Source organism: Macrosteles quadrilineatus, unplaced genomic scaffold, assembly GCF_028750875.1.
Source record: "Macrosteles quadrilineatus isolate MER2022 unplaced genomic scaffold, UCM_ALF_1.0 Scaffold_46__1_contigs__length_943047, whole genome shotgun sequence".
Lineage (NCBI taxonomy): Eukaryota > Metazoa > Arthropoda > Insecta > Hemiptera > Cicadellidae > Macrosteles > Macrosteles quadrilineatus.
This window is the reverse complement of record NW_026542639.1, coordinates 747892-773294: the sequence shown is the minus strand read 5'-3', so window position 1 is coordinate 773294 and position 25403 is coordinate 747892. Positions and strand designations below refer to the sequence as shown.

The window sequence follows — 25403 nt, the reverse complement described above, 5'->3', positions numbered from 1 at the left end:
TAGGCCTATAAAGAGAAATCCCACTGAACAACATGAGAACGTTCTGATGCGGGGCATATAGCCTACTGTGACTGACAGACAACACTTTAAAATACGGTAACCAACTTTCAATGGTGTCGCTGCTTTAGCCTAATCAAAGCAGATTATGGTTTTCCAGTTGATAACCCAGAGTTTGTGGGTAAAAAATGGAGCACTTAAATGGTTGATATCACTTCACTTTTCAGGAATCTCTACGGAGAAAATTTGTTTAATTCCCTAGGGGGATGTCTAGGCAACAGTTTTCTTCAATTCTCAATGCTGGAAAAACTTTGTTGCAACATGTTAGCTCTAATTGAAGCAGATCGTTTAGCATTCATTAGAAGTTATCAGTTAAACTGAGAGCAGAAATTATGTAGGTGAACCTTGACGACGCAAATAGAGATATTTATAATTAGTTTCTAACAAGTGTTTAAACAACTCTAAGATGTAACTAGAATTACTCGAATTTAAGCATAACGTTTTCCTCGGCGTTATGTTTCATACTGCACGGGTTCTCTAGTTGAATATATTTTAAAATCTAAACCTTTATTTTATGATTGCTGGAAAAATAAATTGCAACATGAACAACAAACTTACTTTGCGATCTGTTTCTGTGAATTTCCTAGCGAGATGTATATCTCTGCCGGTGAGACTACTTTCAGTAGTGCCACTTTTATCCGGTTGTCAATACTATAGTCAGGTTGCACACTTTGATTTCTCTTGACGGACATCTCTCGCCCCTTCTCAGAATCTTTTCTGGTCTTTTGATCTTTAGAATGATTAGATTTGGCCTTGGACACACCAGAACTCTGTAAAGTATAGATAAATTTAACATGGATGAAAGAGACCGGCAAGAAATCACACACTGTACCCAGGGTGCCAAACTAAGGAAATCCAAAGATTTCCTTTGGCTAGTAAAGATTTTTTTTAACAGAAATAGAGTTCAGCTTGATTACCTGCACATTTTTCAGTAAAGGGGCAAACACAATAGAGTAAAGGATAAGGACAATACCTGACAATACATGGACAATAATTTCCCAGCTCCAGCAAACTTGAAGAGTAATTTTTAATTGTCTAGTTGGATTCTAACTAAAATATTAAAATTTGTCATATTTATTTAGTTTTTTGAGATTAAGGATCCCATTGACTTTAACTTTCCCAGGTAAACTAGATGGACTCAATTCCAAAATGCCACAATGCTTTAGAGGCCCAAACCTCATAAATGTCCGTTAAAATATACAATTCACTTCAGCTATGTTTGAATTACTATAAACCATGGCTGTCCCATGGTTTATAGCAAGTAATTCGAACATAAAATTATATATAATTCATAATTTAGGACTCAACCAATAATCAACCAAGCAAAGTCTGAAAACCAAAATTCAGAGGTTATTAGATGAAAAAAGGTTTTTGTTAAGTAATTTAAGATTTATTGTAAATAAATTTATATGAATATAAATTATATGGATGAGACATATAAAAGTACAGTAAAAGCCCGGTATGGCGCTTTCAATAATCCGGCATCAGTCTAAAGCCCCCCATACACGGGCGAGCATGCTCGTGACGGTGTTGGCGACGAACATGCTCGCCCGTGTGTGGGATCCGTCGCGGCGAGCATGTTGGGCTCGGCGCTCGGCTCGTCGGACTTGACGAGCCCGAACATGAACATGCTCGCCCGTCTGTGGGAACGACCATATGTTCGAGAGCATGTTCGCCGCTGCAACTTGGGTAGAGGTAGGCTAAATGATTCCATCCATGTAGCCGCTACTATGATTCCAGTTACACTCGTGGACTCATTACAACTTACAAGTAACCATTCCGGTTCCAAACGATTACTTCGTTACCGCCATTACAAAGTAGCCGCAATAGACAGATTGCACTTGTAATCATCATGGTGTAGTTACAGTAATAGATTTAGAATCAATGTTTACAGAAGCTAAACAAATATTTATTTGTGTTTGTAACGCGATAAATACAAATTTAAATGAGTTTCCAAAATAGAGGGTTCATCAATTACAATATGTATATTACTACACAAATGTGTACAATCAATTCTGTAGTAATTTGTCACAATTAAATAATTCTAAGAAAGGCTAGAATAAGCAAAACTACGAGAAATGTTATTGCACAACTATGGAATTTTAACCAACATTATTTTTAAACCATGACGGATTAATTTAATCCGATAACTTAAGGCCTGGCATAAACGGTCGATTTTTAGATCGGCCGATTACAAAATCGGCTAAAAATAAATCACCCCTGAGTTATGTCTAAGAAATAATGTGCATGTTCCAAAAAAAACTAAATGCTGTAATTGCAGCAAAAAAGCAGGAGTAGGCTAAATAGGCCTACACACAACTTGACTGTCACAGAGCACAAGAGAAGCAAGAATAGGCCTAGGAACCACTACCGTGCGACGAGCATGTTCGCGAACGTGTTCACAAGCATGCTCGTCCGTCTCTTGGAAACGCCAAGCATGTTTGCGAGCATGCTCGTCCGTCTGTTGCCAACGCCGAGCATGTTCAGGAACATGTTCGCCAACATGCTCGCGAACATGCTCACCCGTGTATGGGGGCTTTAAGCTCCAACAAAATGATTGTAGGTTAAGTGTAAGAAAGGACCATGTGGCCTTTAACTAGAGGATTTTCATTTCATTTTAAAATTATTTTGACAGTTTTAAGCCATATTAGTGCCTTCAGCATTGGCATGAACGATCGGCAGACATTAGGAGCAGTTGGCAGTCAGAAGTAATCATTGAATTCGGGGCATTCAATTTTAGTAATATCTTTAGCTTTCTATATGAGTACTAGAATAAGAAAAAGCACCATTAAATAATCTAAATACAGAATAATCGCTCGCCCAGCCAACAATTTCCTTTACAGAATTTAAAATTAGCTGTACTTTTGCCTGTATATTGACAATTTTTAGAAGGCATTCAGTTATCCAGCATTTTTAATAATCCAGCACTGCAAAATAACCAAATGAAATGGATTCGCGAAAGTCTACTGAACATTTACCGACAAAAGTCAATTTCAACAAACGAAAAAGTTATTTTAGAGTCAGCCAGGAAAATAGTTAGTTCAAAGTGAAAGGAGGCTCACAGTACTTACTAGGACACAATTTACACGTTTATTTAGATTAATTTGTAATTTAAAACTTATTGCAGATTCTAGGTGAATTTCCAGAGCAATTTAAACTTAAAACATTTTGAAAAACTTATTCTACTACGTAATATATAATAATAAATAGATACCAGTTTAACACTTACCTCTGAGTAAGTTGATTTATTATCGGATGATTGAATCGCCTCGGGATCGCTAGGTAGAACGGCACAGGCATATTCAGCTTGAGCCGAGCTGCAAAATTATTACTCAAATATTTTCATATTTTTTTAATAAAATAAACCTCACTTAAGTAAGAGTCCTTGGAGCCTAGACATCCTACTCATAAAACAATTTAAAAATTTAACAGAAGATTTCTAATCTCAAAGTGCAGTAGGTATTTAAACTACAATTACTTTGGTCAGCAGCTGTTTGAAATAATCCAAGATGGCCACTAGCCTCCAAGTACTCATAATATATTTAAAATCTTGATCCATACAAATAAAATAATTTGTTGACACAAATACATCGTTACATAAAATGCTTTTAGTCTCTTCCATAACAAATAATTAATTCTAATCTGTTTTAAAATAAATATTTATAATAAATATTTAATATACATAGATATTTGATGACCTTATCCAACCACAGTTGTTGGTATGACGACTAGTTTAGTTCCTTAGAAATTCATCAGGTTATTTTGTATGCAACCACATGATCAATGTATGAATACATTGTGGTATGTCAATAGATTCTTTAAAAGACTGTCACAAATCACAATAATTAAAACTTGGTCATGTTGATAAAATAATAAAATGGAATAAAAATTGATAACACTTATAAAACTGTAAAGGCTGAACAGCACTGTCTAATCACTCACTGCCATTGACTACAAAACTGACTGAATCGTAATATTTCTTCTTCTCCCCAGTGCCACCTGAATTTCAGTTAGTTTTTTTCTTCTTATTTATAAAAATATTTGTGACAACATACATTTAAATAAAAAAAAGTCAAACAAAAAATATCTTTTACTGTACTTTTTTACTTATTTATTTTTAAACATAACTTATGCACTGGGTTTTGTTTTAATTTTCTTTTACTTTAAGTTTAACAAATTTTCTATATTAGACAAACAAGAATTTAAAACAATATATAAAAATCAAGAATTTGAAAAGAAAATTTAAAATCCTATTCAGAACTCAAAATTTAGTCGCACCTATCCTACAAACGTTTTAGGAGCGAGTTCATCTAGTAGTAGTATGTGGGACTATGCTACTCAAAGGCACCAGAATCAAATACCGTTTATCACCTGATGCCGTGAAACGCTAGGCCTAGGTCCTACTTACGTCTGTCCAGTAGATAGTGCGTGCCCTGTCTTCACCAGAGTACCACTAATGTTGATCTGTTTGTGAGGTAACGTGTCGTACAGGACCACACTGACAGGACTGTTCTCATCTCTCCCTACTTTCTCTACGTAAACACGCAACAGCTTGTCATTCACCAGCTTCTCAAAAGCTGCTTTGGCTGACGTCGGCCATCCCTGGGAGTGGCGTGGTTCGACTTCGTGGAGGGAACACTTCATAGCCTGCAATGACACAGAGTTATAAAGTAACTTTGCTTTTTAACAATCTTAGTGCTACGGTGTCCATCATAGTATGAGCCATCCAACAAGCCCGTCGACTTATTTGTTGGTTAACTTGTTAGTTCAATCTGAAAGCGTCAAATTATTGATTGCCGGTTCAATTGGAATTCTCACTGTGTTTTTTACATCTTATTATTTGGTTTATTCTTTCAGTTATAACGAGGCTTAATGAATCCAGTTACGTTTTTAATATTGAATTAGCACAGAGACAACAGATATTTTACAATTTCACAGGCCAAACTTGTACAAATGATATCTACGTCCAGAATCAGTCTCGCTTGGATTCAAACCAGCGCCTTCAGATAATCACCCTATAACTATAGTCACTCCTTACAACTGTAATGGCCTTTGCAAATGTCTATCAACTTACCTGAGCTGCTGTCCTCAAAAACTTCTCTTCAAGTACTCGAATGTCATTGATGTTTACCATACTGATGTTGCCGTAGTCGACAAACTTAACCTGGACGTTTCTGGCCTCTGGAGTATCAATTATGATCGCTCTGTACCAACAATCGTCTTCTTCAAACTTTGCTGCGACTGGCAATCCTACACACAAAATAGCGTCATCACTCCAAAATAATTTTACTTTTCTAAAATTTAATGTTTAAGAAAATGTAACGGATATAGAGGCTAATCCAGCCAGGTTGAAAAAAGTAACTATCCCACATTTAATGGTAATTTTCTTAATCAATATGGCAAATATTGTTTTTCGTTTTGTAGAAGAATTGTTTACAGAAACTAGCAATAACATTAAATCCAATCAAATGAATTCATTACTGCATTAAAGCTACAATATCATCACTATGTATTAAATTCAATTAAAGAGCTAATCTACTATTTCATAGAATTGCATTGAGTGTAAAAAAATAATAAGTAGGCTAAAACTCATGTAGTACATACAGTTGTCATTATAATTCTAAGTTAATGATGATTAATTCTGACTTAAAAACCTAAATGACGACATACCAATGACGGGTGTGAACACCTTAACACCTCTAGCTTTTCTGTTGTAGGTTTCATCAAGTTCATCTTTCAGCTTTTTAAGCACAGCTCCTGCATCTGTGATCTGTTATAATCAAAAATAAAATATCAGTATAAGAATGATTTTACAATGAAGTAAAGCAATTTTAGCTAAAGGCATTTAATATTTTGACCATAAAGGTAACACAATTTTTATTTACTATTTCTGCAAGCAAAGCTCAACATCAATCCAAAATCATTGATGACAAGAAAAAGCATTGAGAGATAAACACGAGGAATATTTGTTAAATAAAAATTTCATTGAGACTATGAAAAGCATAAAAAGATTGCATTTAAATCAAAAATCTTTTTGAAAAACTTTGTTTTAACCATTTAAGTCAAAAAAAGCTCAAAGTAGAAAACGTGTGAAAGACTAATTAAATACTAACCTTCTGTAGATAAAAATGTGTAGGCACATTGATGTATGTCACTACTCCAGTAAAATCATCCTTCTCCTTCACTGGTATGTTTTTGAACGTCTTAATTCTTGGGATTTCTTGCATCAGCTACAGAAATATATCAGGACAAGTTATAATTGAAAATGTCTATAGACAATCAATCATTTTATAGTTTCAAACCTCTATGACACTAGTATCAAGTTCTATTTAACATAGATGGGATTCAAAATAGGAATGGACGAGATTGGATTTTTAGTTCGAGAATAGAGACGAGACAAGATTTTTTATCTTACTAATATTATAAATGTGAAAGTTTGTGTGTTTGTTTGTTTGTGTGTTTGAAGTTCAATCACGCATAAACCACTGGACGGGATTGGGCTGAAATTTGGCATGATGATAGCTTACTTTCCCGATTAACATATAGGCATATTCTTATCTCAAAAATCCTTTTGGGCTCCGCCCCAGTGGCTCTGTAATTCCCCATGTTAACCTTATGAGTATTCATATTTAAAGGGAATTAAAGAATTTAGTCAGCTGTTTTAACTAAAAAAAGTTAGTTCTATGATATGGAAAAGCATTAAAAAGTTATAAGATTTACCAACAGGGTGCAGCACTATATTTTTTGTGCATTTATGAAAACAGCTAATTTGAACTAAGCAGCAACAAAAATCTGTGATTCACAATGAGAACTGTCAAAGTAGGATTGTTTACAGTTATGTTTATGTTTTTCATTTCATGAAAAATTTGTGATATTTTGCGAATTGTTGATAATTTATTTTTCTCTATTATTTAGGTGAAGTGGTAGAACATTATGGCTATGGTAGATGTGTAATACTATAGAATACTGTAAATTTAAAAAAGCAAATTTTATCAAACTGTGTCCTCCTTTATTGCAAACGCAAAGCTTGAGTATAACTACAATAAGCATTTTATACTTATATTCCAACCCCGTACGAAGGACGGGTACTCTGCTAGTTTCTCATAAAATTTCGAGACCAGATCGAGACGGGATTTCCCTTCTCATACACAACGGGAAATGCACGTTCAACATTTTTACCTGATTTTGTAACATTGTTAGATAACTGTTCAAATACAAAAATAATAATAATAGGCAGGAATATTTAAAATCTTATATTAAAAAACATCAGCATAAAAAATTTATATTAATTACGCCTAACTTATTAAAAATTCTTACGATTAAGAAACATGGGGATATCAGTTGGGATAGAGTTAAACTTATCTTTAAATAAAATAAATCATAAAATAAAAGCAATATTAATTTGTATAAAATAGTTACTTGTTTTGGCTTTGTTTATAGTAGTAAAACATGCCTCACACTGTGTATAAATAATAAAAATAAATAAAAATAAAATAAGAACAGCTTCGCAAAGGAAACGCAACTACAACACGCTCCTGTATTGCTGGTATTGCATTGACTTTCTGCAGGCGTTTTAATTTTAATTTTTTTTTAAATTCTCATCTCAAAAAAATCTTAATCAAAAAGAAACCTCGTCTCGTATAACGAGATTAAGAATTTCCCGAAAATTTCCAGACATTTCATGACCTGACCAACCCCAATTCAAAATGTTCAATACCATAATTTGACAAAGCTATATTGTATTTAAGCCTTCTGTAATCATTTAAATATTATTGTTATTATAAATGTTATAAAAAAAATCATCTAATATACTTAGACAAACAGGGTATAAGCAATTTCCCATATAGAGAATAAGCTATTATCTTAGGTCTAATTGGAAGACCTAGACCCGAGACGGGACCAGTTTACTTTTTTGTTCTGATGTCCCCAGCGGCTAGTGATGTAAAATACCCGGGTATTTAAAACTCAGGGTAAATACCCTGGGTATTTACCCGGGTAAATACCCAAAATCCATAAATACCCGGGTATTTTGGGTATTTATGAAATCAATTGAAATTAATTTATATTCACCCCTAAATATGTTATTGTTATCATTACATGAAAAATTAGGATAGTCTATAACACCTTTTACAGTAAATTGTAGCTTTGCTAGTACCTACCTTTTATTTAATGATTTATCACTTTTTAAAAAATAAAACATAAAGTTTTTCAAATGAGAATGGGGTTTCGTTTTTTATCAAGACAACACATCGTCAGAGAAATAGTCAACCTAAACCTACTTCTAGGCTACTGTTATTAAATTATGATAGTTAAAAAATGTTATCGTATAAATGGCTTGGAAGGCTGGCAGAATACTAAAAGTAATTAAACTTTTCTGTGTTACCGCTTACTGTAGTTGGAAAAAATAATATATTTGGATAAACCTACTAAAAAAATGTATCTCCTGTTTTTTGGTCTAACTTAATATAGTTTTGAAAGATTTATTGTGCTATATAGATTTAAATGTTTTGTATCACAAGTTTATGATATTAGTTTTTTTTTTTTTTTTTTTTTGATACCATTGATACCAACAAAAGATCTAGAACAAAAATATTATTAACCTGCCATCCTACAGATTGAATTTTAATTATTTTCTTAAGTTGTTTACACTCCTAGGCCTCTACTAGGTTAAATTTTCATGTATTTATAAATACCTAATAATTATTACTTTGCAAATTATTTTTCTTCATTTTAAATAAAATAAATTCATCTATCTATCATAGAAATTAAAAAATCATAAGTAGTCGAGACCAGTGCAACCATGCGACCAGGGTATTTATGCCGATTATGCTTTATGCTCAGACCTGGGTATTTATGGCGATTGTACCCAGAAGTAAAATGCTAGTAGTGGCCATATGAAATTTTGTTTAACACATTTTATCATCATTTTACTATCCTTACAGGGTGATAATTGCAAAAAACATCTTAATCTTCTCTAACTTTAATAAAAATTATAAATACCCAGTTTTTGGGTATTTACCCAAGCCTGGGGTAAATTCCCGGGTAAATACCCAATTTATATTTACCTACCCACTGGGAATTTACCCGGCCCACATCACTACCAGCGGCCAAAAACACCATCTGTTTGAATTGACATAGGCCTAGATAGATGTGTCTGTTAGCACTGTAACTAAAAGTGTTAAAATGATCAGATTTTTATAAAATTCAGTACAAACATGAAAATTTAAAATTTAGGTTAATTTGAACAAGTTCACGAACCACCAATTATCTGACCATGGGAACAGGGTTTTATGGGGTGAAAATTGGTTCATGTCAAATTTAATCCTCAAAACATAGAATTTCTCTCTAAACCATTTTGTAGAGCTCAAAATTTAGAAGGAATAAATTTAGTAGTAAAAAAAAAACTTTTACACACGGTATAAGATAATAATGATGCTTCCATTACCACAGAGCAATTTATTTAGGTACAGGATTTTGCATCAACTACAAAAGACAGTGATAATGTTTCCCTGGCTTAGGAAGATATTCAGGATTTTGCAGTGATCCCAGATGACGACGATGATGTGTGGGAGATGATTACGATATTACCTTGAGTTTGGCTTGACTAAATAACAGGCTGGCACATCTCTAGTAATAAAAAAATGTGTTTTCTGATTTTTCTTTTTAAGATCTTAATTTACTTATGATGGATGTTTAATGTATTTAGAAGGCATTAAACTTAAATTGGCTAGTTTGAATTTTTCATTCCTGCATTAATATTTTCTTTAACATCACATTACCGCAAAACTACTTTATAAAAAGACATAAAGACAGGGGTTGGTGTAGCATAACTAATCAATTCAGAAAATTTGGTAAAACAAAAAAAATTGTATCGGTAACGAGAATTGATGTTTCAGGTATCAGTATTGAGAATTGATCAATTTTGGTTATTGACAAATCGCTAATTAAAATTAATGAGACTGTTACCATTTTCAGTTTTTTTTATAATTCATAGGGCAGCCGAGGTTTTCAAAATATCCTAATTCTTTCTTACGACCTATTTTGTAATTTTTAAATATTATGCAAAACCTTAAAACCTAAATAATTGTATTAACAATTTCCATTCATACAAAATTCAAGTTTAGAATTAAAATTAATGTTTGCTAGATTTTAATTGATAGGACTCTTAATATTTTCAGTTCTTTAAATAACTAGGACTATTTACAGGACTGCCCAGGTTTTTAAAATCTCACAATTCTTAAGGAACTTAAGGAATTTTGAAATATGCAAATGCAAAACCTTAACATCTCAATATGAATGTAAGTAAAAAGAAGTCATATATCACAAGTGGTTTCAACTTCCAATTTATCAATTTATCATCAGCAAATATTATTTTGTTGTCCTAGGACGCTAGGCACGAGCCCGGAATTGTTTTTCACATTACTTCAGGCTAAACCTGGGGGTTGCGGCATTATCACTTGGATAAAATCCATTGGTGATTTGGCAGGATTTGAACCCGGGACCACAGGAACTGAAGTTCCGCGCTCTAACCACTACACCAGCTCGCTCCTCCATCAATCAGCAAATATAAACATGATAAGTTGTTAATAAACTACCACAAGCGATCAGAAACATGGAAACCAAACAAATCTTCTATCTTGTACTGCAAACTACTGTGTAATGTGTTCTTTATCACTGATATGTTAACAAACAATGATAAAGGGATTCTGATACTGAATTACCTCGCAAGTAATGTTTAACATACCTTATACAATCCTCCGCCGAAATCTGCAGTACTGGCTACACGAGTTGCGTACCCATTGTATATTAGAGCATCAGTTAGAGAAGACCCGTCAAATTGAAGATGCACTTCATGAAGATTGTTTTTTATGTCAAATTTTCTTTCAATGTACATTGCCAATTCCTTACTGTGAACAAAACATATTTTCTTATGGTTGGTGTTGATACAGTAGTACGACAGACTGGTAGCTCAACTATTGTTCTGTACCGGCTCACCCCAAAAGTCTCATAAAAAACCACCAAAATAATTTTTATTCACATTCTTACAACTAACTTTGTGTAAAATTATTAATTTAAAAAAATACTTAACTACACTCCTTTGAATCATATCAATCAGCTGGACGGACATAACTAAGATTTAATTCAGTTAAGTACATGTAAACTGTGTCTGGTTAAAAGTTTAGTTAGTACAGCCATTTGAAAACTTTTTCTATATTTCACAGTGACTTCGGATGTACTTGATTTTGCAGTGACTCGTCAAGACTGCAGAAGACCTTCACGATTTCACAGTGATAGGGGGGGGGGGGGGGAGATCAAATGAAATACTAAGTAAAAGGTCAGTTTTCCTTGAATTAAACTTTTAATTCTAACATAGATTTCTTTATTGCCTTAAGAGAAGTGACAGCAGTTTTACTAAAAATGTGGGATATTTCAAACCTTTGAATTCTTTGTGACAGGACATTGATAAGATTGATTAATATCAAGAATAAGCGCTTTATTATCCAGAAGTTTGCATTGGACAAGGCAGTGAAGGACAATAGAGTATTCACTACTAAAAAAAAAAAAAAAAAAAAACAGTACATGTTGGCCTCATAGCCAATTTTCTTTTGACACTCTAAAATTATTGGAGTTTGTTCTAGTACTGCATCACAATAACAGCTGATTTTAGAAGATGATCAATAATCCAGCACTGCCAAAGTATGCAATGTTTGTTGTTGGTAATAAATGCTGCAGTATTATCAAGCATTTACTAAATATTAGTGATGGTCGGATCCGGATATCGGACTAGAGCTAGATCCGAGCTAGAACCGGCACCGGGTCGGATCCAAAAAATTCCGGATCTTGGGCTGGATCCGGTTTTGATGGATCCGATTTGTTCAAATTTTGTTCCTAACAAAAAGCTGTCTGTATCCATGTAAGAGACCGATTTTTTTACTATGTATCACTGTACAACCCCGATTTTTTACTAACACAAAGGAGTCTGTATCACTGTGAAACCCCGATTTGTTTACTAACACAAAGGAGTCTGTATCAATGTACAACCCCGATTTGTTTCCTAACACAAAGGAGTCTGTACAACCCCGATAATTTACTAACACAAAGGAGTCTGTATCAATGTAAGAGACCGATTTTTTTACTTACACAAAGGAGTCTGTATCACTGTACAACCCCAAATTTTTTACTTACACAAAGCAGTCTGTATCACTGTACAATATGACTCAGTGTTTGTCTCGAGATGCAAATAACTTATATGGCAAGGCCATGTCTCAGTTTTTGTCTCGAGATGCAAATAACTTATATATATGGCAAGGCCATGTCTCAGTTTTTGTCTCGAGATGCAAATAGCTTATATGGCAATGCCATGCCTCAGTGTTTGTCTCTTTGCAAATAACTTATATGGCAAGGCCATGTCTCAGTGTTTGTCTCGAGATGCAAATAACTTATATGGCAATGCCATGTCTCAGTGTTTGTCTCTTTGCAAATAACTTATATGGCAAGGCCATGTCTCATTGTTTGCCTCTTGATGCAAATAACTTATATGGCAAGGCCATGTCTCATTGTTTGTCTCTTGATGCAAATAACTTATATGGCAAGGCCATGTCTCAGTGTTTGTCTCGAGATGCAAATAACTTATATGGCAAGGCCATGCCTCAGGGTTTCTCTTGATGCTAATGGCAAGGCCATGACTCAGTGTTTGTCTCTTGATGCAAATAACTTGTTTGGCAAGGCCATGACTCAGTGTTGTCTCGAGATGCAAATAACTTATATGGCAAGGCCATGTCTCAGTGTTTGTCTCGAGATGCAAATAACTTACATGGCAAGGCCATGTCTCAGTGTTTGTCTGTTGATGCTAATAACTTATATGGAAAGGCCATGTCTCATTGTTTGCCTCTTGATGCAAATAACTTATATGGCAAGGCCATGTCTCAGTGTTTGTCTCTGGTTGCAAATAACTTATATGGCAAGGCCATGTCTCAGTGTTTGTCTTGAGATGCAAATAACTTACATGGCAAGGCCATGTCTCAGTGTTTGTCTGTTGATGCTAATAACTTATATGGCAAGGCCATGTCTCATTGTTTGCCTCTTGATGCAAATAACTTATATGGCAAGGCCATGTCTCAGTGTTTGTCTCTTGTTGCAAATAACTTATATGGCAAGGCCATGTCTCAGTGTTTGTCTCGAGATGCAAATAACTTATATGGCAATGCCATGTCTCAGTGTTTGTCTCTTTGCAAATAACTTATATGGCAATGCCATGTCTCAGTGTTTGTCTCTTTGCAAATAACTTATATGGCAAGGCCATGTCTCAGTGTTTGTCTCGAGATGCAAATAACTTATATGGCATGGCCATGTCTCAGTGTTTGTCTCGAGATGCAAATAACTTATATGGCATGGCCATGTCTCAGTGTTTGTCTCTTTGCAAATAACTTATATGGCAAGGCCATGTCTCAGTGTTTGTCTCGAGATGCAAATAACTTATATGGCAATGCCATGTCTCAGTGTTTGTCTCTTTGCAAATAACTTATATGGCAAGGCCATGTCTCATTGTTTGCCTCTTGATGCAAATAACTTATATGGCAAGGCCATGTCTCATTGTTTGTCTCTTGATGCAAATAACTTATATGGCAAGGCCATGTCTCAGTGTTTGTCTCGAGATGCAAATAACTTATATGGCAAGGCCATGCCTCAGGGTTTCTCTTGATGCTAATGGCAAGGCCATGACTCAGTGTTTGTCTCTTGATGCAAATAACTTGTTTGGCAAGGCCATGACTCAGTGTTGTCTCGAGATGCAAATAACTTATATGGCAAGGCCATGTCTCAGTGTTTGTCTCGAGATGCAAATAACTTACATGGCAAGGCCATGTCTCAGTGTTTGTCTGTTGATGCTAATAACTTATATGGAAAGGCCATGTCTCATTGTTTGCCTCTTGATGCAAATAACTTATATGGCAAGGCCATGTCTCAGTGTTTGTCTCTGGTTGCAAATAACTTATATGGCAAGGCCATGTCTCAGTGTTTGTCTTGAGATGCAAATAACTTACATGGCAAGGCCATGTCTCAGTGTTTGTCTGTTGATGCTAATAACTTATATGGCAAGGCCATGTCTCATTGTTTGCCTCTTGATGCAAATAACTTATATGGCAAGGCCATGTCTCAGTGTTTGTCTCTTGTTGCAAATAACTTATATGGCAAGGCCATGTCTCAGTGTTTGTCTCGAGATGCAAATAACTTATATGGCAATGCCATGTCTCAGTGTTTGTCTCTTTGCAAATAACTTATATGGCAATGCCATGTCTCAGTGTTTGTCTCTTTGCAAATAACTTATATGGCAAGGCCATGTCTCAGTGTTTGTCTCGAGATGCAAATAACTTATATGGCATGGCCATGTCTCAGTGTTTGTCTCGAGATGCAAATAACTTATATGGCATGGCCATGTCTCAGTGTTTGTCTCTTTGCAAATAACTTATATGGCAAGGCCATGTCTCATTGTTTGCCTCTTGATGCAAATTACTTTTATGGCAAGGCCATGTCTCAGTGTGTGTCTCGAGATGCAAATAACTTATATGGCAAGGCCATGTCTCAGACTCAGACTCCGTCTCTTGATGCAAATAACATATATGACAAGGCCATGTCTCAGTGTTTGTCTCGAGATACAAATAACTTATATGGCAAGGCCATGTCTCAGTGTTTGTCTCTTGATGCAAATAACATATATGGCAATGGCATGTATCTTTCCGAACCGAATCCCACCCGATTTTTCGGATATCTGCCCACCTCTAGTTTTTGGTTTTGTACCTAGCTATCAGTACTGTGGGCCTGGAACGAATTTAAGGAAGAGATTAACAAGAGGTGTTCCAGGCATAAATAAATTGGATGCTGCATGCAAAAACTACGATATAGTATACTGAAGATCGAACTATTGTAAAATATACACAGATACCCTTTTGGTGGTCGTGCAAACTTAGTGTATTTTATGATTTTGTTAGTGTCCCTAAAAAATGAGGGATTATGGGCTCAACTGGAGATAGGAGATTACTCTATATTTATGATATATTAACCTTTAAACATAACCAATATTATTTTAAACAGTATGATTTAAATTGGCATTTTGTTAATTAGGTTTTTTTTTACCCGCCCTTATGACAGTGTGTATCTGGATCCGAAGATCCGGATCCGGTACCGACATTTTCTTGGATCCGCCCATCACTACTAAATTTCTTACATCACCCACAGGTCAGAGGCTAAAACATGCAGTTCAAACATAATATTTACCCTACCTGCGCCATAACAGATGAAGAGAGAATAAAACATATTTACTTGTTAGTCATCTGTGAGAAGAGTTTTACAGCTTCACGTGACCAATTCCCTCCAATGGGAGTACAGCTGTTCAAGCTGCAGTGGATTGCTTGGTCTGGTATGGTGAAGTACTTCTCAGACATGGTCCGTATCCTGTGAAAAGTTATCAATCAACTAATCAATTATTTATTAAGATGGGGACGCCACTAGGTGCGTATTTTAACCCAAATATGAGTGATGGATGAGTGTAGGATGGGATGAGTGGCACGATCTTGTAGTCTTGTTAGTGACTAAGGCCGTCATGTTCCTTAGACCAGCTGTTAATTAATATCCCATACAGCCAATGGCAACCAAGGGACCTACAGTTTATAGTGGAATCCGAACCACATTTTTGTCTTGTAATTAACAAATTGGTCTAATTATCAGGATAGCACTGCGGGTAGTCGTAGTACTCACTAGTACAGAGATTAGTCCACACTAGGGAGCATCGCATCCACAGTGCATCTCTATAAATATCCACAATTCGTGACCTCCTAGTAGCTGGATTACAGGACGACGCCACCGTCCCAGTCAACCAATCAATCAATCAATCAAATAAACATTCAACGTTTACATTATACATTGGGTAAGTTGCTGCGTCAAGACGGAGTTACAATGAGTACTGTAGCTGGAACTCAGACATCTACCCATTTCCTACATATAAATGTGTCTTTATAATCTACTTTTGCCATAAAAATGTGTGTAATATGCTCAAATTATTGTTATAATTAACAAAAAACCTTGAATTTCATCAAACATGAAATGTTCACCTTGACGGTTACAGAGTTGATAAACTAGGTTTGATTGGAAATGGCTTTAATGCCTGAGAATTGACAAAGGGCAGGATAAGCAGGATTACCTTAAAAATTCTAGGCATCCCACTTCACTTAAGTATACAAAGAAAACACAAAGGGAACACTGAATGTTTCAAGGCCACTGGCTTCTTTCTCAACATTACCAGTCACAGTTCATTCTGGAAGTCTTTCAATGGTAAGAGAAGCAGTACAATATGAATTTATAAATGAATATTTACAAATGAATACTGTCATTCGTAATTATTTACACAAGAGTCCAAGCCTGCTTAACACGTTCGCGGCGGCATGGGAGCGATCGCTCCCATACGGAACCCTAATGCCATCCTGGTGGGTGCGATCGCTCCCAAGCTGCAATGCAGTACGAAATGATTTATTTTTAAGCCAGGATTAGAGCTAGAAACTTGAAACCTCGCACAGCACTGCTCAATAGTATACTGTATTTTGTTGTGGTGTTGGTTGGTAGTAAATCTTCCCATAAATCCCCGTCTGGCAATCTCAAAATTCTACTTTTGTCCCGTCTTTTTCCCTCCATTTGGCAATACCATTCCAATGGGACCGGCTACGTTACAAGCAGTGCTGCTATCTGTTGGTGTTTAGCGAACTACGTCGACTCTCGTTGTAAAGCAGGACATCCTCGCACGTTATTTGCTATTTGTCAGCCCGAAATTGGAAAGCCAATCACACGCGGCAATCGGGTTTGTTCGATGCTGACGGCTACGCCGGACCTGGGATACGCCCGCCATTTGACGTGCCGCCGCGAACGTGTTAAGGTATGGTAAAGGGAAAGGAAATTGCTACAGGTATAAACCCAAAACAGCTATAATGAAAAATAATACAGTATTAATACATACAGTAAAGAACAAAAAAATATAAAATGTGCACATACATAGACAATATAAAACCAGTGATGATAATAGTCAAAAAGAGTGAATACAAATTAATAAAAATTGACCACATTGTAGAACATTTTACTTATTTTGGCTGAAAATCTGCCAAAATAAGAAACGATCTGAGATTGAGGTTTTGGGGCTCACTGAATTTGGTAAACATTTGACATGAAAGTTCCCATACAGGTGGGAGGGAAGGATCTTGTTTTTTTATTAAAACAGCTGTTTAAATCTTGTATATTATGTATTGACATCTAATGCACAACTCCAATGACCATAGATCCTAGAATGAATTATAAATAATGATGATAAAAGAGAAATCATAGTATATAAAGAGGTGTGATTATTTTAAGTGAAAGAAATAACTATACATACTAATGTGACTTACGATTTCTTTGGCACTCGTGCAACATTTCCGTAGTCCACGTAGTACACTTCACACATGTCACCTTCTGTTCTAACAATACGGCCGCGATACCAACAGTTGTCTTGGGAATAGTGCACTAGATATACTCCGGCTGAAAAATATAATTAATAAAATATAGACCTGAATGTGATCATCGACCAAGTAACATTTGTTTGTGAATAAAAAGTAATTCTGGAAAAAAAATCAATAACATTAAGTTTTAGTTAATTTTAAGAATATTATATGGAAGAAGAAGAAAGAATATATATATTATATTTGGTGGCTGTGACAATGGCGGAGAGACTTAGGTGCTTGTTTGCCCATGTGCAAGGATACAGATAAATCTCTGTTTTGTGAAGGAATGTGCAGTTTTTGGCACCACACCAAATGGGTTAACATCTCTGCAAAGAAATACAATGAAATTCACAAGGTGGAAGAAGAAATCCGGTGTTTTTAAGGTGTGCGACGATAGAGTGATGAGCCTGATTTTTCTGTATAGGCCCCCATTCTCACTAGGCTTGCCCTAGTGAGATGAAGGTATGTCCGCCATGCCATTCATTAAACAACCGAGTGTTTTTTTATAAATTCTGTAAAAAAATTAGTTTTGTTTATTTTATTAAATTTATGACACAATCCATTGGAATAGATCGGACAATGGTGTAGAATTCAAATATACAATAGTGACAGTTGAAACCAGAAATTTCTAACCTCAAAACCTATGTAAAACTTTAACAAGAATATGGAATTAATTTAGAAGATTATATTTATTTGAGTTTGTCGCATCCAAACCTGGATGCGAACGAAGGAGGATCAGGTGCTTGAAATAATTACCACATTTTATGTTAAGAAAAAACGCATTAGTGTGCGGGAGCCGGTGAGGTAGGACGATGACTGTCGGTACAAAGAGTGTCCGGTGATCGAGGTAGCAATGGGAACGGTAGGTGGTGTGATGGAAACAACCAATGGGGTTAGTTTATTCGATTAGGCCATATGACGTCACACCCTACGATATCTAACGGTACATGGATCGAGCTAGCAAATTTAATACTTGTAACTATTTGAATCTGAATTAGAAATATACAATTCATTTTATAATTAAATTAATACACTACAGAGTTAAATAAATATAGATTTTTTAATGAACAATTTAAACTGTTTTATGTTTACTTTTAATTCAGTTTATTCAATCATTTCATTCAGAATACAAGTCTATAAAATCTTATTCGATCTCATTATTATTAAATTAATCTCATTATTCAACATGAAATTGAAACTGTATTGTACCTACATCGTTATTGTACAGCATTGTTAGTTATTACACCTGTTGCAAGTCCAGCTTACAATTTACTTGTTTCATCAGTATTTTTGAATTTGGAATCTCACCATTTTCATCTCAAAACCAAAGCTTTTGCAAAGATTAGATTGTTAAAGCGATTTGAAATTTGGTTTAAACATATCACACTCCTGGGGGGAAACTGGATTAAGTCGGTTATGGGGGATGAAGACTTAATCCACCGTAACTGTGAAGCAATAAACAATCTGTAAATTCCATGACCATAAAGTAAAAAAAAAAAAAAAAAATACAGAAATGCAATTTGGTTTAAACAGTTAGACAAGAAATACTTACCATTGTGAATCGTTGCAGGTAAAGTTTTACTTCTATTGGCATTTTTTGAGAAGTAAGCTCTTAGTCTAGCTATGTCCTGGATATTACGAGAACGCTGGACATAGAAATTGTTTGGAGAGATTAAATGACTTACTTGGACCATTTCAACAGTATCTGAAAATAAAAAAATAAAAAATTTCAAATAAGAATATGAATAGGTACCTAATTAGAAATTTCAAGTAGGCTTAGTTCAAATGGTTGATTAAAGTAATGCCAAATTGAAAAAAATATCTAAACCACGATGGTAAAAATTATGTTTTCCTCATCCTCAAAAACCATTTGTAGAGCTTTAAAAATAACTTAGCAATAGCATACCATAGCTTGTTTGTAAAGTGTTATCGTTTTAGGGTAGTTAAAACCGTAAATTTTTAGTTTCTATGTTTCTTTTTTTTATAACAAGTTATCTGTTGTAGGCTTCTTGTTTATTGATATTGATGAAATTTGGCAAATTTATACAACACTGTTGATGTTTCAAAAAAAAATTAACCTACCCTGTACCAGCAACCCAAAGTACTCGTAAAACATATTTTTAAATAGGGAACAATCTGAATCTGTAATGTTCAAGGGGTAAAAATGTGATCAAACAAATGGAAATTCGCTTAGCCTGCAACTTGCTGCAGTAAGGATAATCCATGATACCTCATTCACTGATTTAACTACCTTCAGCCAGTGGCTCGATGTTTTTGAGTCGATCCACAAAGCTCTCGTGAGATGCCAGGGAGTGTGTGGATCCTGAAAAATTGTTGTTGTTTCTCGGGAACCCCTTGTTTGCTAATGCTCCAGCCTGAGACTTGTTACTGTTACTCATCTGTGATGGGGTAGGCGACACAGAGGGTTCAAACACGTTCATCAGCTTCTTTTGAGTCACAATACTCGGGTCCTTGCTTTTGATAAATTTGAGGTCTAAAAAGCAAAAATTGTTTAAATTATGATCACACTACAATGAAAATATATACTTTTTTCCCAAAAGTTCTAAATCAACAAAAACAGTAGGCCTATGCCTAATATTAAAAGGCTTACTTAAGTACTGTATGGCTATTTTAACCCAAAAAATAGCACCACCTGCCTAGATATAAAATTGACAGTTAAGTATCAAACATAGAAATTAACAAACAAATATGAAAATAAAGAAATTTCTATAAAAGCAATATTTATTTCTAATTACATATTTCATCAAATTATTTTTTCCCAATAGGCCTACAAGAAAATTTAATTTTTGTCCTATTTAAAAATCATAGGTTAGAGATAATGAGGAATTTATTATGATGACAGTAAGCGGCGTACTAAGGAGCTTTACGTAAAAACAGCCCTCTTATATACAAACAATATGCATTGAATATACCAATATGTATAATTCTTAGAAAGTAACAATAAGTAAAAAGATAAAAATATCAATCATAGGCCTACATTAAAAAAATATTACTAATTGGGACTTCCCAAATTTATCCTAGAAAGTATGAGAGAGTATGAGTATAGTTAATAAAGGAAGTATGAGTAGTTTTCTTGTTCTGTTTAACCCTTTTAAGAGCTAAGTAATATATTAAAATCCATATTTTTAGCCCCTGAGCTGATCTTGTGACAAAATCAATAAATAGAGTTACCTTTGTCAATCATCTCATAGCAGTTGTAACATTGTTACGACCGTTTCAGCATATCCATACCATCATCAGACGTTCAGCCTTAGTGGTGTCGTTCTTCCAGGGTGTCCAATTTATTGCCTTTTGTACATGTGTGAAGGATTTCCAAGCCAGTGTTGAGGGCATTTAGGTTGTGATTGTTGTCCATTAGATGTTGGGCAAATGTAGACTTTTGTTTGTCAGCTTTCGGTTTCGGATGATGCTCCTTATATCTAGTTTTAAAAGTGCGCCCCGTTTTTCCTACATAAACACTAGGACAACTAGCACACTTAATTCTGTATATCCCTGACCTGTCACCCTTATCAATAACCTTTCTCGTAACGTCTGATGATGGCATGAATATGCTGAAACAGCCATAACAATGTTACAACTGCTATGAGCTGATTGACGAAGGTAACTCTATATATTGATTTAATAAGTAATATAATATACCTGGTTTCAGGAATGGATTTGGTTGATTTTTCAAATCCTCAGGTGTGTATGATTCAGGAAGATCATCTTTAGAACATAGTTTGAACATTCTATGATGACTCGGGACCGTCACCGAGCAGTGGTTAGCCAAAGCTTCTGTTATATTAGGATCAATATCCAATCTGGAACAATACGGTAAGCATAAAATGAATAATATTTTATTTAGATACACAGAGAGAAGTTAGAAATCCTCCCGGAATGAAAAGTGAGGTAACTGGATAAATATCTCTTCCTCCTGCCCAAGAAAATACCCAAAGAGTTAAATAAACAAAACTGTAATAAAATATTTTTGATCAGTTTAGAAATATGCAGTGAAATGACTTTTTGAATATAGTAAAATCAGACCGAATTTGACAGATGATCCGAGGGTAAATTACACCACCAATCAGAGGCCACGTACATTGAACATTGTCTGTTGATAAATATGCACATACTTGAAAATGTAAAAATAACTGTGGCCATGAGATAAGCAGTTTGGAGGAATATGGTTCTATCACCACGTCAGACTGCAGTGTTACCGCATACAAGAATGAAATAGTGTTGTATCTAGGTATATGCACAAGGATTAAATAGTTACCAGACAGACCCTGAGAGAATTTTTTACGTTTAAACATTAAATTCTACTTAGTTTTACCAATACGAAACATATCTATTTGTTCAACTTACTCAAACTTTGGAGAGTCCCCCTCATCCAAGACCAAGTGGCAAGGTGTCGCAGTGACGTTCCTTAACTTCTCAATCAAGAAGTTGAGAGGGAACTCTCTGATCTTGTATGTCTTCAAACTGTCATTGCTCAATGTAAGCAAGTCCTCAACTTCCTGCAAGAAAAACAATACTAGTACAGAATGTCAGGTTTGTTACACATACTTGGCCTCCATTACAATACTGGTACAGAATGTCAGGTTTGTTACACACTTGGCCCCCATTACAATACTAGTACAGAATGTCAGGTTTGTCACACACTTGGCCTCCATTACAATACTAGTACACAATGTCAGGTTTGTTACATACTTGGCCTCCATTACAATACTAGCACAGAATGCCAGGTTTGTCACACATTTGACCTCCATTACAATACTAGTACAGAATGTCAGGTTTGGCACACACTTGACCCCCATTACAATACTAGTACACAATGTCAGGTTTGTCACACACTTGACCCACATTATAATACTAGTACAGAATGCAAAGTTTGTTACATACTTGGCCTCCATTACAATACTAGTACAGAATGTCAGGTTTGTTACATACTTGGCCTCCATTACAATACTAGTACAGAATGTCAGGTTTGTTACACACTGGGTCCCCATTACAATACTAGTACAGAATGTCAGGTTTGTTACACACTTGGTCTCCATTACAATACTAGTACACAATGTCAGGTTTGTTACACACTGGGTCCCCATTACAATACTAATACAGAATATCAGGTTTGTCACACAATTGACCCACATTACAATGCTAGTACACAATGTCAGGTTTGTTACACACTTGGTCCCCCATTACATTACTAGTACAGAATGTCAGGTTTTTTACACACTTGGCCCCCATTACAATACTAGTACAGAATGTCAGGTTTGCCACACACTTGACCCACATTACAATACTAGTACACAATGTCAGGTTTGTTACACTCTTGGTCCCCCATTACATTACTAGTACAGAATGTCAGGTTTGTCACACACTTGACCCCCATTTGTAGTTGACTCTTGAGATGCCGGTGTTTTATGGGTAAAATCGCACAAGTTGCAATAACTTTTGAGCCTTAATTTGTACAACATTAGAGGTCGTACCATTGTGTTTGGAGTTAATAGGCCCACAGCATACTAAATTTTATCAATCAAAATCGTTTAAGCACTTAAGTGAAAAGATGTGGTTTTGTTGATGAAAAAAACTGTTAAAAATAAAGGATTCAAAAGATTTTTTAAATGTATGGAAAAACTTTAAACCTAAACTGTAACATGTAATAAAGAATAAAATAAAATGGAGGAACTTAAATTAACAAGAGATACATAGAAAGCGCTCATACAAATTTTAAACAGAAAAATCAATGACAACACTTTTATTGATTGTTTGCTATAACCGGCAACAACTTGAACACAAGAATATAATGTCCAGTTGTACTCACTTTAAGGTTGTTGTCCAACTCTTGGTTCAGTTGGGCCAAGCTAGTCTTGGAGGAGTCGCTCACACCACGGATCTTGTTGAGCAGTTCCTCCTCCTGTCTCTGCAGCAAGCCGTGCAGGTAGTTATAGTGGACTTGGACTTGTCTCACCACCTTCTCCGTCTCCTCGTCACACGAACCACCTCCATGTTCTTGCTTCTGCAGCTTCTGTAACAAAACATGTAACATTAAATCAGCAACTACCACTTTATCCATTGTAAACTATCATTTAATAGCTTCTCGAATAGTATAAATAATACAAATAGTATAAAAATACAACAGTGTAATTGATTTTTACTAGTTGCACTGACCAAGTATGAGGCCCAATTTGAGACTGATAGAATCAAAATGGCGGCTTTGATTCAATGCTATTAATTGGGCACTAGATGTTTAGAAAATAAACTTCGACCAATTCTGGAGAATTCAAGGTTGGCTAAATAATTTAATATTTTAACAATTATTGGTACTTACGTATAAAACGGAGGCCACATTTTGTCAGCGCGCTGCGGCGGTTATGTTAGGTTGGGTTATCATAATAGAAAGTATAACTTGTCTGGTATCGTTCGATTCATAACGAAGCGAGGAAAGTCCTACACACATAATATTTACGATAACCCAACCTAACATAACCGCCGCAGCGCGCTGACAAAATGTGGCCTCCGTTTAATACGTAAGTACCCAATTATTTATAGGTTTTTTTATTAAGAAATTTATTCTCGAGCATTCATCACATTTCCTTATAAGGATCCGACAATTTTCTCTAACATCCCCCAAATTTGTGGCCAAAGGTCTACAACATTTGATTGATACTTAGTCGATACGGTTAGTAATTCTTCCACACTGAGATGGTTTTCATACATTTTAATGATATATAATATCAAGCCTATGTAAAATGCTTTTCAGTATTTCTACCTGATCTTTTTCTGTTATGAAACCTAGATTCTGTTAGCTACAAAGGCTGACAAAGAGTAATTTAAGAATGTCATTATTAAACATAACTTTTTTTTAAATTAATCTATCTGCATTTCTATGTTTGAGGCCTACTGTTGACAATGACTGTGAAGAACAACTAGACCAAAACTAATGAAAATTTTAATATTTTATTTAAGAACATTTATTAAAAACTAACTGCTATAAGTAGAGGATTGTAGTTTGAGCATTACCACAGACATGGCTGTAGCATAACCTTTTGCCAATGTTGAAGATTAAAAGACAATTCTAAAATAGTGTCTTGATACAAATGTCGGATCATACCGGTACTTAATTATAAGACTCGATTAACAAGAAGTAAATAATACTTTTATCCATCAAAGAAAATTTTTTAACGAATTTTAGCTACTTGTTTGCACAAACAATTGATATCTTGACACTTAATAATTTACTATTACAAAATGACCAGTGCTGTCAAAGAATAACATCAAACGCAACACCAGCTTGAAGCGTAAGTTGTCAAGTGACATGTTCACTGTACAGTGCACAGTGTGTGCAAGAAGTGGAAGAGCCATGACAAAGTGGCTGATTCTTGACCCAGTTGTACAAGGTAAACACCGTCTGTGGTTTGTAGTTTCCGCCGCAGCCGCAACGTCCAATGCCCTCAACTCATCCCATCTCTTATGCCTATTACACTGATAATGATTTTACTCGTCCACTTTTAATCTCGAATGAGTTATTTAACAACAAGAATATGCAGCTATTATATACAGCTACCTTTTTTGAGCTCAACGATTCGCTCTCAAAAAGTCTTTTCCTTTCTTAAGATTCTTTGGAAGCTAGCGGCCATCTTGGAATAATTTTAAACAGCTACTAAAAGGTTATATATCATTCCAAAATATTTGTTTAGATACCAAAGTCATTGCAATTTAGATATCTAGGGGCATTGTTTCAAATCCAATAATTGAGCAAAATATCATTTAGTTGTGGAATTTTTCAAAACGAAGTGAGTAACACTCAAATTACTAATTTGA

The 25403-nt window shown here is 35.1% G+C and overlaps 1 protein-coding gene across 2 annotated transcripts in view; it reads right to left on the bottom strand.

Moving 5' to 3' along the window:
• Positions 1 to 25403, bottom strand: part of LOC129005951 (RING finger protein 17-like) — a 184543-nt gene that overhangs the window by 33491 nt on the left and 125649 nt on the right. Inside the window, exons 7-20 of one of the 2 annotated variants that reach the window (XM_054434991.1) lie at positions 23404 to 23607; positions 21942 to 22093; positions 21237 to 21397; positions 19828 to 20070; positions 19129 to 19281; positions 17484 to 17613; positions 15376 to 15507; positions 10802 to 10964; positions 6171 to 6287; positions 5728 to 5827; positions 5132 to 5307; positions 4466 to 4704; positions 3287 to 3374; positions 616 to 827 (exon numbers count right to left, since the gene is read on the bottom strand). In XM_054434991.1, the coding sequence (XP_054290966.1) occupies positions 616 to 827; positions 3287 to 3374; positions 4466 to 4704; positions 5132 to 5307; positions 5728 to 5827; positions 6171 to 6287; positions 10802 to 10964; positions 15376 to 15507; positions 17484 to 17613; positions 19129 to 19281; positions 19828 to 20070; positions 21237 to 21397; positions 21942 to 22093; positions 23404 to 23607 (2270 nt within the window). The remainder of the gene's footprint in view (positions 1 to 615; positions 828 to 3286; positions 3375 to 4465; positions 4705 to 5131; positions 5308 to 5727; positions 5828 to 6170; positions 6288 to 10801; positions 10965 to 15375; positions 15508 to 17483; positions 17614 to 19128; positions 19282 to 19827; positions 20071 to 21236; positions 21398 to 21941; positions 22094 to 23403; positions 23608 to 25403) is intronic. The other variant, XM_054434992.1, reaches the window with a different exon arrangement.